The sequence below is a fragment of the Molothrus ater genome, chromosome 3 (genome assembly GCF_012460135.2).
Source record: "Molothrus ater isolate BHLD 08-10-18 breed brown headed cowbird chromosome 3, BPBGC_Mater_1.1, whole genome shotgun sequence".
NCBI lineage: Eukaryota > Metazoa > Chordata > Aves > Passeriformes > Icteridae > Molothrus > Molothrus ater.
Genome location: NC_050480.2, coordinates 60,697,851 through 60,714,563, shown reverse-complemented (window position 1 = coordinate 60,714,563; position 16,713 = coordinate 60,697,851). Strand labels below are relative to the sequence as shown.

At 41.8% G+C, this 16,713-nt stretch overlaps 1 protein-coding gene across 2 annotated transcripts in view; it reads right to left on the bottom strand.

The window, feature by feature from the left end:
- ECHDC1 (ethylmalonyl-CoA decarboxylase 1) overlaps positions 1 to 10,015 on the bottom strand; it is a 41,955-nt gene extending 31,940 nt beyond the window's left edge. Inside the window, exons 1-2 of one of the 2 annotated variants that reach the window (XM_036404546.1) lie at positions 9,942 to 10,015; positions 2,581 to 2,802 (exon numbers count right to left, since the gene is read on the bottom strand). In XM_036404546.1, coding sequence (XP_036260439.1) covers positions 2,581 to 2,800 — 220 coding nt within the window. In that variant the 5' untranslated portion in view covers positions 2,801 to 2,802; positions 9,942 to 10,015. Of the gene's footprint in view, positions 1 to 2,580; positions 2,803 to 9,537; positions 9,585 to 9,941 lie in introns of those variants that run through there. The other variant, XM_036404548.1, reaches the window with a different exon arrangement.
- Between the last annotated feature and the right edge of the window lie 6,698 nt (positions 10,016 to 16,713).

Here is a 16,713-nt window from a genome sequence, read left to right as displayed (position 1 = left end):
CAGACTTAAACTGACATATTAGCATTTCTTTCCAGAGCGCCATTTCAAACAGGTGGCTATTAGATTCCAATTAAGAAGAGAAAAAAGGCATAACAATCTCCATATCGCCCATTAGCAATTTGCCAACAATTCTGTTCTGTTTTTGATTTCAGGAGTTGCTCAAGCTTAGAATAAACATAATTCCTGTGAGATAAAAAACTGCTGTGTAAAGGAAATGCCTGGAAAATAGAATTTCCCTCAACAGTTTAATAATGTTTTGCAGCTTTCTAGAGGGAGCATGCATGGATATATAAATTCACATCTGCCACTATTCAGAAGCTCTGAGACACAGAATCAACAGAATTTGATGGGGAGGTAGCTGTATCTGCAGGCTCTGGCTGATGAAGTCAACCAAGTTCTGCTGAGGCAATTCAGGGGTAGCACACCCCATCCTGCCCCTTGAAGAGCATTATTTGATACACAACTGAAGGCAAAGGATTAAGTTCCTGGTAGTTTCTCAGCAACTACATTTTACAAATAATAATGTTAAAAATGAAATTAAGATCAGTATAAATTAAGATGCCATACCATTCACTGCAGCAGCAAAGGGATCAGCCTGATTTTGCTTCTACTCTCCCTCCCTTGAAAACAAAGGTCTCTAGCAGAGGTGTACAGCAGAAAGAAGCAGCATCTCTTGAATTGACAGCAAGATCTGCCTGAGGAATTTTTTGTGGCTATTGCCTAGCAAAATAGAGTACAGCTCTCTACACACTACTTTAAAACAGAACTGCCTGATCCCATGGCTCATTTGTTATATGCTAATGAGGATCTGTAACAAAGACAGAGTTATTAATTTCCTCAGTGGTTTTTGTAGGTCTTTGCTACTAGAACATCTAATTGACACACACTAATAAGTTATTTCCACAGCAGTCCTGTAAGGAGAGATTATTTTACAGACAACTAACTGAGCCAGAGAGAAAATGTCTGCTAATTTTGGGTGGTCATCTCCAGATGTGTGATATGATTTCAGCACATTAACATTACACAGAACATTGTATAGGCAAAGAACAGCTATCAGTTGCCTAAATGGCAGCTGCATCTGCTCAGCATGGCTACCAATCACTTCTGAGCCCCTCCTGGCAAGCACATAGAAAACAGAGAGCATATTTGCCACTTTCTATGGAAGTTTGGGTTAAGCAATTTTACTTTTATTACTCCTGATCTTCAAAGAGCAGAAAAACCTAGTCTGCTCTCTCCTTTTGCTGTTACAGCTCACTTTGCATGCCCCTTTCAACTTCCACAGCAAATAAGCTAAAAGCATTCAGTCTACAGGGTGTACTTTGCACAGTTTTGAGTCAAAAATAGAAACCAATCTGTAGAAAAAGGAGAAACAACCATGTAATTATGATTGTATAGCAGCATGTATGCTGACAGGGAGGCATGCAGAAGGACAATCCCTATGCTAACATCTTTTAGCTACAATTTCTTAAGTTAGGTAATGATTTTATACATGAGTTTTTTAAGCAAAACAAAAAGAGAATGCAGAAACACCTGGGTGCATTACCACCAATTCTGCTGCTCTCTTAGGTTCCTTTCAGCTAACAATCACTAGTGGAAAGACTAGATTGGCATTCTGCATCTAAAGGGCACACTTTGCTAGTATGTTGCAAAATGTTTGCTCACAGCAAAGGAACAGTGAGAACTGGGCAGGAAGACAGAACAGCAACAAAGAAATTAGCAAAATGACACAAATGCATCACCATCAAAATATTAACAGACAAAATAATTCTTACAGTAAAGGCTTATGCACAGCTCCAGCTCAAGCAGGTTCACACCCTGGACCTGTGCCACTCATATCTGAAGAGAGTGGCATAAATTGGAATAATCTAGATAATTAAGAAGAGACAGTAAATATACTCAACTTGGAGAACAAAACCCTCTCATAATACAAGATTAATAAAATAGGGCACTTGGTTTTGATAGCTAAGTATTCCCCAGTGTAAAAGCATATTAAATAGATCACTGACCTGCAACAGCTGAGAATACGCAGCTCATCTGATCTTTAATTAACCAGTCACTGATATTTAAGACATAAGGCAAATGAAGAACAAATGGAAGCCAGTTTGGGTAAGTGGAAAAGACCAAACTACAGAAGTTTAATGTACAGGGAAGGCTTTAGGTAAAGAACCAAGCAATAAACTCAGTCTTTCTTTCTATATCACCTACAAAAGTGAGGTGGCATTGTCTCATACCCACAGAAATGCCTTCCATATTTCCAGAGCAGTGATGACAAAATGAGAGGAGATGCAAGAAAGAGCTCAGTGGCAGAATTGTGCTAACACTTAAACAACATGGGGAGAAGCACCTTCTGCAAGACAGTCCTTGTGTCATTGAGAATTTCTTAGATTCTTATGACACGTACAGCAAAGTTACTACAAAACACTGGACACATTTGCTGCACATCAGAATAAACACATTTACTCTTTTAACTAAGGCGTGGTAAAGCAGAGTGTTTCTCTTTCTTTAGGCAAAATGTCAAAATAGGTAACTGAACAAGAGAAAGACCAAAACCAACCAGCAATCCCCTCAACTAATTAATACCTGTAAAGGCATTCATTAACTTTGGGTTATTCAAAGTAAGTATTGCAATGCCATTGTCTTCTTTCGAAAGGCTGATAGATCCACCAGAAAACTGCTGAAGTTTCTTCTTTATCAATTCTTCCTCATAGCCATGAGCACCATTATACAGTGACAACCTTCTTTGCTGTAGTATCCTTTTCATTGTAATCTGAAGAAAGTTCTTCCACAGAGCAAGGGCCATTTCTGGAAATACAAGGAGTGAGGGGAAAAAAAAATTAGGAAACTTCTTTTGAAATCCACTTCAGTCCTCTGAGAAAGAGGGAAGTATGACAGCAGAAACTAATATAAAGGTGATACAACCATAACAGTTGACAGAAATCACTGCAAACTATATTAGCAAAATTCTTCATTTGAATCTACCGTCACAAGTAAACAGAAGTTGTTTTACGGAGTGATTTTAGTAGTTAAGCCAGGTATTAGCACCTTTAAAAATATTTCCTTTTAAAATTTACCAAAAAAGTTATTGTGTGCAGAAAGCAAAAGAGGATCAAAAACTACAGAAAAATCTACATATTCCACTAGACCAATTTATTCTGTATTACTCTTCCAAATCCTCCCTCACCCTTTGCTCAAAAAAAATTACCAAGACCCCCAAACACACCTATAATGGAGGAAAAATCCTATCAAATCCCACAACTCTCAAGATCTGGATGTCCTGCTTTTCTGTAAGCAACTATTAGAGCAAGACCTTCCCCAGAGAAATACCTGAGGAACTTAAAAATTAAGAACTGAAAATCATTCTTGTATCGAAGTCTGCTCCCTGTCACCTAATTCCATTAACACAATTGTCACAACTATCTTAAAACTAATTAGTCTGCCTAGCCTTTGATTGCTATGTGCTTTTCCCAGTCATCCCAGTAGCACCTTGAGTTAATCTCATTTGGGCACAGAGTCTGTGCAGTGCTCCAAAGGATGAGAAGTGTACATCAGTATTATGCATTGAGCGCCATACTTGCCTTTTATACAGGTAATAATACTGGTAAAGTATTTCTGTGTACCAGTATACCCATGGCTTATTCCTCTGCTATTTCCACTCTACAGTGTACGACTGTAGAGCAGGAAATAACAAGAAAGTAATTATCACTTGATCTGCATCTCTGCCTTAATTTATTTACTCTGGAAATGGGTCTACTGGAGAAAGCAGTTTAGAAGTGACTTAAAAGAAACTGGGTAAAGCCTGAACTGAAAACAGCTGATCTGGAAATAAAGCCATCTTAGACACCAATCAGAATGGGAATCAAAAGAATGCCCACAGGACATGGGAAAAGAAATGCTTGTTATTTTGCAATTTGATAGAGTAGTCCTACCTTTGCCCCGGCCTACTTTTTAATGGGCTTGGCCATTCAGAAGACATGGTAGATGCTCATTTTTTTGATAACTGGGAAAAGACCTTCTTTGTTTCAGAATCATATTTGGCAGAAACAAGATACGTTCAATATTGACAAGCAGGTGTTGGTAAGTTTTTCTAAGGTGAACTCAGAATACAAACACATTAATTGAGACAGAATTTGGTGACAGCTATATTGTATGCTCTGTTCAGGGTATCTTACAGACTCAACATTTTTGAAAACCTTTATTATTTACACATGATCAAGTAAATGCACATTAAAAACCACAGACAATTAGCTCCTAATGAAACAAGTGAACAGCCCTGTCAGGTGAACACTTATCTTGTCACTGGCTGTACCATTCTACACTAAACTTGAAAATGCTTCTGTTGGTGCAGGTATAGTCCTCATTCAAAGGGGGGAGGAGTTTGCAGAGCAACCACACTATGGGATGAGAAGGTACATGCAGCAATACCAGGCAACTGTGAAGAGCCATCTATGCCAGTAGATTCGTACCTGTCCTGCCAAACTGCACCCAGCAATACCACAGGATCTCACAAGCTCAACACAAAGAAACTAGTAAGGCCTGCACAAATCTATGCATTATAAAATCATCTGCACAAGAAAACTTAAAGGGATGATTTTTTAATATCTGTTGGCAAATAAGGCTTTAATCTGTCATGATGAACTTTTCCAAAGTGTAAACTAATAAAACTAATTACAAAGTTTGATCAAGTTTAAAATCAAATTGAATACAAGATTCATTACTTCATTAAAAAACATTCCCTGACTGCTGCTGCACCCAAACACTCTCCATCTATGCACATTCTAAGAGTCAGCAACACTTCTGCTACCACCTTTCAGAGCTTTTAAAATTTTATTTAAAGAGTGAAAATGGGTTTCTAAAGCTCATTTCTCCTAATTGATTCTGTTTATATTCAGTCTCTCAAGAGAGAGACAGCCTTCCCCATTTCTCTAAAACCTCAGTAGTCATTCCTCAGCATATTAAAGCAATAAAACTTTCCATCCAGCTGCTAGCTTTTGCTCAGGAGAGAACAAACATGAAATACATGGACAGTGCAGCCTTTCCTTGTAAAGTGTACCTTGAACAACCAACTCCCAATTTTTAATGAATACAAAGTGTCCCCAGCCTCATACTAAAACAGACTAGCTCGAATTCTCTAGGAAGCCCCAATGACTGGCTTGAAAGCAAAAAGGAGGGGGGGAAAAAGGCTTTTCTGCTAACTTAACCACTTGCTGACTTAAACTTTTTTTATGGCTTTTATACACTACTGAATTTCTCATGACAAGAAATATACTGAGCAAAACAAACTTAAGATATGGAAATTTTATTCCAATGAAAAAAGAGTCTGTCATTTTCAGCTGCGTGGTTATATGCATTAACAGCTCTTTAATATTATCACTATGGTAATAAAGAACAGCAGCAAGTGCAGGATTAGAAAACAAATTGGATACCACTGCCTGCTGATCATGACTCATGATTAATGACTCATGCAAGGTGTAATCTTTGAATTATTTTCCTTACAACCATCTCCTACAGTACCGGTCAGTGACCAATGCAATTTTTTAATAAAAATAAGATTATTTTAATAGTTCAGTCTGACTGAGCTAACCACTCAAGAAAAGTATGATAGGAAGAGCTAGAGCTCTCTCAGTCTAAAGGGATTTCTGTGATATCTGACAAAAAACACCCAGAATTTCAATCAGTACAGAGAGCTCACAATCCACTGCATGACTGAGATTATTTCTGGATTTTGCATGAAAGCAGCGAAAGAAAGATGTTGCAATAACACTTACAATGTTGTAGGACCAGCCAAGATATTAGTTATACTAAAATTTTCAGATTTTCAGTTTAGCATAATCACATCTATTTATACATACTTACAGAAATGGAGTCTTAGTCTAATTTTAAACAGGCAACATGCTATACCCATTAGCCTCTGTAGCAAAGGTAATTTATTCACAGTTCCTACAATGAAAAAAAGCCCAACCTGACAGTATATGAATAACAGTGGTCAATTAGCATCTTTCATATGTTTTAAGTGCTACAGCTTTATATATCACTGGTGACAACTAAGAGAGAAGCCAACAGTATGAACATCAATAGTTGTTCATTCCATATTTATTTTACCTCTTACATGACCAACAGTTTAAATCCCATTGGACACTCAAGTGATATTGTAACACCCTTGCCTGTGGGGCAGCAGACTGTGGGTTAATATAAACACATCCAGTGCCAGCACTTCAGTACAAAGGACCAGCACACATTATGCAAGAGCAGCACATGTATCTACAAGAGCAGTACATGTATCTACATGCAGGCACCCACAATCTATGTATTTTTGTGCGTGCAGATTATCAGAGGCCTTCTGACAGCCTCTGGCAACTGTCTAGGTAAAATTCAGACCTTACAATGTTAATAAAACATAGGAATACTAGGGTAACACCAACATCAATACTCTCTGAGTAGATTCTTTGGGAAATTTGTAACTCTTGAACAAGGGTATTTGCCCTAGCCATTACCACTACTCTGTTGCAACCCAAATGTCTCCTAACACATGATGTATCAAACAGCAACCTCCAGCAATGCTGCCAGTTGCAATTATCACTGAACATTAAGACACCTGGCCAAAGTAAGAGGTAAGGGCTGTATGTAGCAAGTTTCTGGAAGAAAGGGCAGAAGAGCTAATACAAACCAGAGAACTGAATCTTAGGAGCTGTATGCTCAAACAAGAAACACTGCACTACACAGCAAGCTAAATCAGCAAGTTAAAATACATGAGCAAGGAAAATTCCAGTTCAAAAATGGTGCCTGAATTATTGACACAAGTCAGGGAAAAAGAAAATGGGGAAAAAAAGATACAGGGATGTGTTTTCAATACATCAGAGAAACAAGCATGCCCTTTCATCTGGGGCAGGATGTGACAGGTGTGATGAGCAGATATAGGCCCTGGAAAAAAAACCCATCAACTGAATTTCTGGGTTTGGATGAAGGTATACTGAGATTAAGCATAACACAAATAAAGGGATTCAACAGACAAAATCCACAAAATAAATCTCAGGGAGGAGAAAATATTCAAATGGCATTAAAAAAACAATTAGGCACTTTTGTAAGACAACCAAAGGTATCAAGGGCACTTGGTCAAGAAGAAAATCTGACTTGATGAAGACCTTTGGCAGTTGCAATTTCAGCAAGAAGCAGAGAAGTGCAAAGAAGAGAAGGAAGGTTAGAAGATGTGAATTGAGGATAATGATGAGATGACTCACAAATCAACCCTGTGGATGGCTTACCAGTCATTTAAAAGGCATTAACCTGTACTAGAGAGCAGTCACCAAGACTGGCAGATGCTTCAACAGGTTCCTGCAGTGGCCAATTAATGGAAAGCAAGTGGTGGCCCAGTACTGAGGGCTGGCACAACTGACCCTAAAGCATGAAAGCAGATGAAAAGGCAGAGTGATGGAGAAACAAAGCATGAAGATAGCCAATTTGTAGGGAAAAAAAAAAAGTAGGTTGAAAATGAGTAAAAATAACAATTGTCTGTAACCCTAGGAAGTAGGCTGGTGGGTGATTATATGGAATAAAAAAAAAAGAAAATAAATTATGGTGTTGGACAAAGAGAAGAGACTCAAACACAAAAAGAAGCCAGCTTGGTCTCACAGTGACAAGGAGTCAGTAGACCCTGCCTTCAGACACAAGAAAGGTGTAGTAGGGTGGACTCACACATAGGATTCCTCTGTTGCCAGTTGCTTGTCACCACCACCCCTCACCTGAAGGTTACAGAGCCCTCCACCACTTATCCATCCACTTATCCATCTCTCTACTTTCCTTCCATGATGCGTGGGTTAGGTTAACTTAAACACCTTGTCCAACAGGTTCTCCCACTCTAATAATTACCAGATGAAGCAAGCTGAGGGCAGTCACTTCTCCAGCTGGCTTCCTCACTGCTGAAAGCAATCAGTGAGCAGATCATAAGCATACTAAAGGATCAGCAGCAGAAAACCTACTGACAAAACATAATTTGCAAATACAGAAGCTGAGGAGATTCTGACTCCCCAACTAGGGAACAGATCCCTCATGCCTTTCTCAAAATGTCATGGCTCTCAAACTTGCTGAGCCCTGTTCAAAATTTTACTACATTGTCTCTGGTACCTGCACTGTAGACAAATTAGATGGGATCAACAATCTCTCCAGTTCATCAAGTTACTTGAAAAGCCTTACAACCCCTCTAAAAACAGGCTTTAAAAGTGGCTGGTATTTTAAAGGACAATTCTGTATCTTCTGTATTACTGTTGAGAGAACAAAAGATTTGGGCCTGCTACTTTCTAGATGTCAGCATTAGAAACAAAGTTTATCCATCCAGAAGCTGAGAAAACAAGAAATGAGACGATGTCCAAATTAACTAACTGAAATAGCATCAAATAATGTGCAAGGGAAATAAAAACTAACTGGAGGAAGAAAAAACTTTTAACCCTTTAAGGAAAAAAAAACCTTCTCTGTAGATTCAGTTTTAAGCTGGCTGACCATTTACACCTCATTTCTGGTTTTCTCTCTCTTTTTTTCTTGTTATTTCATCGTTTCTGAGCAGTTCAATTCTGGGCATAGTAAGCTATGGCTTTCCAAATTACGTGTTCTTCGTTTAGTTTTTTAATGATCCCTGTAGGGTAGAGTTTAGATGTGAACTGTCCTTCTATAGCTAAACAATTACATTCTCTCTTAATTACATCTTAATTATTTTGAAGAATAGTAAACAAATCACAAAGATACATACTGAAAAACAATCGTATTTAAGGATGCAAAACAGCTGACAAAGAAAGCGTTCCATAAATACAGATGACGCTACCTAAAAACATTTGATTTTGGTCTGATGGTGAGTGAAATATTTTGAGTTTCATAGCAGAGAGCAAGAATCTGTTATCTTCTGCAAAAGGCACTCGGGCCCTTTATTTTTTGATGCTTTGATCCAAAGAGGTTCTCTTCACACTTGTCATCAAAGGAGTTTTTTTAACAATGACAGAAAAGTCTTTTAAGTTCACTGCCCACTAGGTGTGTTTTAGAGACCTTTAAGAAGGGCAGATGCACAACTTTACACGAATGGAAACAATCACAACCAACTCATCATTTGCCTTTCAGTCACCAAATCCTGAACCATAAATGCATGAATTCAATTCTTGCTGTAATCGCAAATACTGATGCTTTCCCAATGAAGTTTGCCTTGAAAAGTGTAACTTTTATAGTCAAGAAGTATTCTGAATTCCACTTAATTCACTGTTCTTTACTGTTCTCACCTTACCACCACCGACCACCACCCATAAATGCTCCTGCCAAGTCCAAAAAAAAACATATACCGAGGTCCGAACCGACCACGCAGCCACGATTCTCCTGTACCCCTGTCACAGCAGTGGTGACCAGCAGCACCACACCGGGACCTGCCCTGTCCCCGGCTTCCTTGGCTCCACACACTGAGTCCCGGGAAGCAATGGCAGCCTCCCTGCACCCTGGGAAGATGTCAAGACTCAAGAGACCGAGGGGTGGAAGCTACTTCCCCAGCGGACATTTCTTGCTGCTAACCTGCGATGCCAAAATCCCGAGCAGCGCGCTGATGCACGCGGTCTGACCTAGGGAAGCTTTTCTGACACTTTTTTTTTTTTTTTTAACAAAATGACTTTATGTTAAATCAACCGCCAAGGCAGGGCTCAGTGCCGAGCAGGGCCGAAGTGGGCGGTGACCGGCTGTTCCCAAAGCGGGACCCGAGGTATCAGGGCTGAGTAGAAGCACCGCCGGCCTCTCCCGCACCGAAGGAGCCACCTCGCCTCAGCCGCGGGCGCCCCCGGGCCTCGCGGGGACCGGGACGCCCCGCGCCTGCCCCGCCCCGGCAGCGCCGCCTCGGCGGCCCCGTTCGCCCGCAGAGGCCCCTTTTCCCCCCCGAGGGCCGCGGGCGGCCGGGGCAGCGGAGCCCCGCGGCCGGCACTGACCTGGGCCCGGCACTGACCGGCCCCGGCGCCGGCGGAGCAGCGGAGGCGGGTGGTGCTGCGGGGAAAGGGCCCCGCCGGGAACCGCGGCCGCGGCCTCCGGGCCGGGCCCGGCGGTGTCGGGGCAGCCCCGGGCCCGGCGGTGTCGGGGCAGCCCCGGGCCGACCAAAGCGCATCAAAAGCCGACTGAGCCCCCGGGAGCTGGGGCTGACTTGGGGCCGGCAGGAGAGGGCTTCACACCGCGTCCATAGAGGCCGTGACTCCGAGCAGCGAGAACTCTGCCCGAATTTAAGCAATTTTGAAGCAGACGATATTTGTCAGCTCCAAGGTTGCTAAATACTACATAAGCAGGTCGTCATTATTGTTTTTTTCTGCACCCATCGCCTCCATCTCTGAAAACGAAGCCCCGTGTTTCTAGCCTAGTCGGGGAATTGGAGATCCTTGTTTCTCCGCTGGCTCAGGACAAGGTCTCGCCCGAGGATAGGAATCGCTGCCGGGAGCATCCAGCCTGGAGCGGCGGGGCCCCCACCTGCTGTGCCTGGGGTGCGCAGCAGGCAGCAGAGATGTCAGCTCCCTGTCCACGTCGCCACAAGGAGAGACTTGGGCTCCCCATTTTCACATCCATCTGTTTTACCTGTCAGCCTAAGTGGGAGCTCTTTCCAGCTGTCCTGCTCCTGGCCGCTGTGTCTCTCTGGCTCCAGGTGCCGCTCACCTGTACCCAGCTCTGGCAGCTGGGCCAAATTGCTGAGCAAGCCGCAAGCTACCCTGGCATCAAACTGGAATTGTGTAAACTTGAGGCTGGCATAAAATGGCACTGTCACACACAACCCTGCCCTCGGTTTTGCCAGCAGCCAGATCAAGGGAAATAAATGGTTTCAATGAAGATTGCATAGTGCTTTGCAAATTCAAAACATTATGCAAATATGAGCCAATCTTTCTGTGTCCTTGTTGAGACATATACATAAGACAACTCAGTTTTAAGTATTTGTAGCATGCCTGAAATACGTAACTGGAAATATATCTTCTTCATCTTTATTAAAGCTGTTTTTCAACCCAACTGTCAATACAAATGTTCCAAAATTGGCCTAGTTCATTAAAAATTATGATTGAATATGTAGGGATTCCAATTATTCATTTATGTGGCGAAAACAAAAGTTTTACACGCTGAACAAGTGCTTTCAACTTTGTATTATTCAGAGACTCGAGAATATGACATAGTCTAGTTCAGCAGTGCTATCTTTATACAACAGAAGGATACATTTCCTTTTTACAACACTTTCTGCAACAAGCAGGCTTGCCTCTTGTTTTTCCTCTTGGGTTCACAAAGAATTTTTCCAGTAGGATTCAGCCCTGCAGTTGTGTCTGGAAAACCTCAATAAAGATCTGTGTGAGTGAAGCTGCTCTCACCAGGTCCTGCTCCAAGGGCTTGTCCCCTCTTTGGAGCGGAGCGATGCCCAGGCACGTCCCAGCTCGGTCAGAAGCAGAGGAAGGCGACGGCGGCTGGAAGCTCGTGATTTTCCAGGTAACATATTGCCACCTAGCAGCGCTTGTTGGAAGTAGCACAAACCGCACCGGCAGATCCATAAACCAGTTTGCCTCATTGTTGGTATTATTGCCTGCGTCATATAGGACATAAGGAAAAGACTAGGATGCACTCAGAGTGAAGAATGAGGATTGTAGGAAAATGAACAGGTTGATGGGATCATCTTTGAAAACAGACATTAAAGACCAGACAGGCTGTAACTTTCAGCAGGATGGTGACTAGTCCCCTGGATGTTTGACTGTACAATAAGAAAGAAAAAGAAAGGGAAAAAAATGTAAACTCCTGCAAAGTTGCTTATTCTTATTCTTGCACACAATTCCACTGATTTCAATAACACTTTCTCCTTGCACTGCTGAAGCAGTACTGACCTAGGAGAGTCAGGTCACCACCTGAACTATATGGAATGTGCCCATTCCCTGTTGCTGACCCAGAAGCTAGCAACAATGTACTGGCTAAAAGAGCAATGCTTCACTCTCGGTTTCAAGGCTGCCAGACTGAAATATTGAATTCCAATAGATACAGAGCTCCCGGGTGCTATTTTTATGAACTCCTTTCAGAGCAATGGAACAGATAGATGACAAGATCTGGGCGTAGATCTCAGGAATTATTGGATACTAAACAACACATAAACCCATAGCCAGTTCATAAAGGGTCCCTTGAATGTAATTTTTAGGAGGCAAATATCATCAGCTCTGTGTGGAAGTGTGGCAGGCTAAAGGATGGTGTAACATATACTTCAAAGACTAGGCCCACATAAAAAGATGGACACATGCATTCTATTCCTAAATTTCTGAAATATTTCTAAAATCTAGATTTCTGGATCCAAAATCATAATATTCAGTTTCTCCTTGCAGCCTCACCCAAGAGGCTCTCAAATCCCATTGGTGCCTGACATCTGTGATTCATGAGAAGAGACAATTTATATCAGGTTAGCTAACAAGACTCCCACCCCAGCTGTCTCTCCTGTCCTCACTGCAGATATCTGAAATACCCCAGAGCTGCTGCAGCTTTCTAAATGCAGCCCCATGTGCCAAGTTACACTTGGTTTGATTTTGTTAGGCAGGGGCTGGCTGGGGACAGGGCAGTCACCGTGAGTACCTCAGAACTGGAACTGTATCAGTACTTGTATGTCAGCCCATTGTTCACTTCATGCACCACAGCTGCCAGTTTCTCACACAGTATTCGGTCACTGGATGTGTCTGCAAAGGGCTCAGCTCTTCCCAGGTAGCTCCCTACCCATCCTATCACCATGTGTTGATTTTATGTTCTCTGTCTATGTTGTTTAAGGATTTCCTCCTGCAGAGCTGACTCTGAGCTCCAGCAAGGCATAGCTGGAAGATGAGGTAAGGAAACACCTGCCTCTGTACCACAGCATGGGAAGTGTCACCCAGGCCCTCTTCTGCCAAAGCAAACCAACTCATTTCTCTGGGGAGGGTGCTCTGATCAGGAGGCTGTGGTGTATTGTTGGGAAGTTGAGAGAAAGAAGCCCTGGCCCACATGCCAAAAGCTGTTTTTCTTGACACAGCATAATGAAATATTCATCAGGCCAGAGAGCAGGAGAGAGGCTCAGCACGGCCACAGCTTGGTACTTGCTCACAGTCTCAGTGACCCTGCAAATACTAGATATTTAAACATTAATAGCTACTTAAGTTAGTGTATGAGTCTATGACCTTGAAGGTCTTTTCCAACCTAAACTGTTCCATGTTTCCATGCCCTATAAAGCAACTTGAACAGGTAGAGTGAGGTACGCTCTTGCTCTGCAAAGTCCTCTCTCTGGTTACAGCTCACTGTGGGAAGAGTGGCCTCAGATCAACCAAAAGGGTCATCAGGTCCTTGCCACGTGCTCTTACCTTTCACTTCACCACCACTGTCATTTGATTAGACACTAATTTTCTGATAGAAAATACATACAGTACAAAAACATGCTTGTTTGTGGTGTACTGTCCTACACAAGATCTGATTTCACAAGACAAAATAACAGCCCACTTCCACTGGGAGGGGGTGGTCCCACACTTCTCCCTTCTCAGTCCTGGGAGTGAGAACTAGGGGAGAGCCAGCTGAGCTCACCCAACTGTCAGGAAACTGCTTTAGCACAGCAACTAGTTTCTCTCTGGATTCCAGGGCTAAGGAACTGAATCAGTTTGGCTTGCTGCTGGTGGAGCCTGAGGGACACAAAGCAGGGGAAAGAAGATGGAGGAAACTAGAGGAGGAAGACCATCCTGTTTTAGCAGCATTGAGTTATCAAATGGGCTCAGTTCTATTATTAGTTCTGACTCTTCCAGTGGCACTCAGGGCTTTGGGAAGAGGAAGTGGGGCAGCCAGCCACTGGGATGGGCTAATTGTACTGGAAAACTCTACCCTAAATCTCTTCGAAGATCTGGCTTTCTTTCCTTCATTTCCTTAGGTCTCTGTTGCTACTCCATTCTGTAAAACTTTCAGAGGAAAAAAAGCATCTCTTTCTCCAAGAGCATTTGAATCACACCGAAGTAGGCCAGGTGATAATTGCACACCACATTGTAGTGCTGCTTAAATGTCAGATGTTAATTAAAGCCTTTCCTGGAAATGGGGCATTAATTAGGGCAAATGCAGCCATTCTTTATGGATACTGACTAACCAGTGAGTAAAAGCATTATTTAAACACCGGTATTGAAACTGTTAATTTTTATTTGTCTGAGGTGTGTTTGTTATTGAAAGAAAAACAACTGAAAAAATTATAACTCCTTGAACTTACTGTTCTTTCTTTTAAAGACAGTTTTAAATAAATATTTTGGCACAAGAATATTCACGCACACACAGATTGCAATAGGAACATTTCAGTATTAGGTCCAGATGTCTCTAGCAGTTGTATAACCTTGATAGGAATGCTTAAATGCTGTAGATATTAAATACAGCTCTGACCTGCAAAAACAGCCTGTTGGGGCACTTCACTCATGTCTTTCTGTTCTTAAGAAAATGGCACTATCTGCATGAATAATGGTACACCAAAATGTTAGCTAAGTCAGGGCCAAAAAGTAAGGCATATGTTTCCTTTGAAATTTTTCTGAACAACTCTGAATTGTTGGGGAGAATCATAATATTGATAAAGGATGTAAGTGTTCGAGATTTAGGATGTATATCGAAGCTTTGCAGCTTAACCATCTTGCTTTTTGTTTCTTTGGCCTGGATTCAGCAAAGCAATTAAGCCCCTAAATAGCACCATTGATTTCAGTGACACATAAGCAGTTGGTTGAATCAGGCCCACTCTGCCTGCCAAACCACATTCCTTCTTGCCTCCCAGTGCATTAGAGCTTTTGGAAAAGCTGTTCCAGTTATTATCAGTAGCTGTAACATAGAATCATGGTCTACATTGGCACTTCTGTGCCTAGATACTTCTGCAGGAAGTCCACATATGAGATACTGTGCAGAGATCTGGCTGCAGATTTCAGTCTTTAGCACTGCTGCATTTCCACCAAGCACATGGCTGAGCACACTGCTGCAGGCACCATCCATTGCAATGTCTTTGTTGTCACAGCAGCTACATCTCTGCAGCTATGGCAGAGACAAACCCTTGATTCAGGACTGACCTCTTCAAGTCTGGCCATTGGAAAGAATTCCCTGTATCTGCCATGCCGGAGAAGCAACTGTTGTGCATGGAGACCATGAGGTGGTGGTGGCACAAGTCCTGCAGCCATTTTGGGCACTGGGGCATAGGTGGGTGACACACTGACTGCCAGATTCCCAGCTCCAGTTCCTATGGCTGCTGGTCACAGAAATACTACACTGATGTTTGTTTTGTCCATTACATTGTTCTAATGCCCCTTTTCACGTGAAGAGATTGTGGTTCCAGGTAAAATGGAAAATGCTGTGATGTGATATGAGGATTGTTGTTAAATGAGAACTGGAATATTTTTAGGTACCTCTTTATGGTAGCATTATCCCCTGCTCTCATCTGCCGTTATGTTTCTATTTCATCTTTCCTGGTCATCACTATTTTTCATTCATGATATTTTTCTAGTTCACACTTTATAGAGAAAGGAGAAATTGTGAGAATTAAGTGGTGGCAGGAGGGGCAGAGCATTCCTCTTTAAAAGCAGAGGTTTTCTTTTTCTCAAGTACATGTTACGTAAGTGTATCACTTCCACAGCTGAAATATTTTAAAAGATGGATAATGAGGTTGTCAGCTGGATTGGGGGAGAGCTCCCTGCTGAATCGTATGACTCCGGGTTCACCAGGGCTACTGGACTTTATATGGGAAAATGGACCAGCTTAGAGCTCATCCTGTAGTAGCCAACATTAAATAGAAGCCCAAAGCATATGAAAATATTGTAATGGTAAAAGAGGTTATTTAAAAAAGGAACTTCTGACCATCACCTGAGATTTCATGGTATTAAATCTGGGTATTTTAATAATATTAAAAAACAGTTGATAGCTGTGATCATGTCTCTGAAGTAGTTAATTAGGCTAAATTAGTTTATATATACATGCCAGTGTTTTTTAACTATTGTAAAGAGCTGGGTTTGTATATATTTCTTTGTTTTCACAGGAAAAAAAAATTGAATGTCTACTAGTCTTAAAACCTTTAAACATTAACCAGGCCCTGCACTTTTTCTCACTGAAAGCATAGTCCTGTACATATCTAAAGTTCTAACCCATTGCTCTTTTTTACAGTTTCAAAATTTACTGCTTTTGTGGTTTAGTTCAAAGCTAAAAGCAAATGCAGAGAGATTTGGAAATGAAATAAACCTCTCAAGATTTTTGTTGTGGTGTGATGTTTCCTGTCCTGGCTCATTTACCCCTGTCAACACAAGGTAACTGGACAAACAGCATACAAACCCATCAGTTAAGTGTTTGGGGTTTTTTTTTTAAAATAAATACAGCCTGAAGTAACAGCTAACAAATAACACTGGAACACTGATCTCTTTGAGTCACCCGATTGTTCACGCTATGTTTTCTTTTGCAAGTACACTCAAATCTTATTGTATTCAACTTGCTCTAGATAGGTGTATGTTGCCAGCTGGCCCAAAGAAACGGGGGTGCAAAATCCCTGGACTGTCCAAGGTAACCAGGGGACGGCAGTCTGGAGTCAGCATAAGTGTAGGTTTACCCTGTGTCCCTGAGGCAGGGCTGCTCATGCCTGCATTGGCTGTGCAAAATGTGGTTGTACAGTCAGACAGCTTTATTTCAGGACTGCTGCAGAGTACATCTGAAAATATGGCCAGTCTATCCTGACAAGAAATAGCATAAAGAAATTAA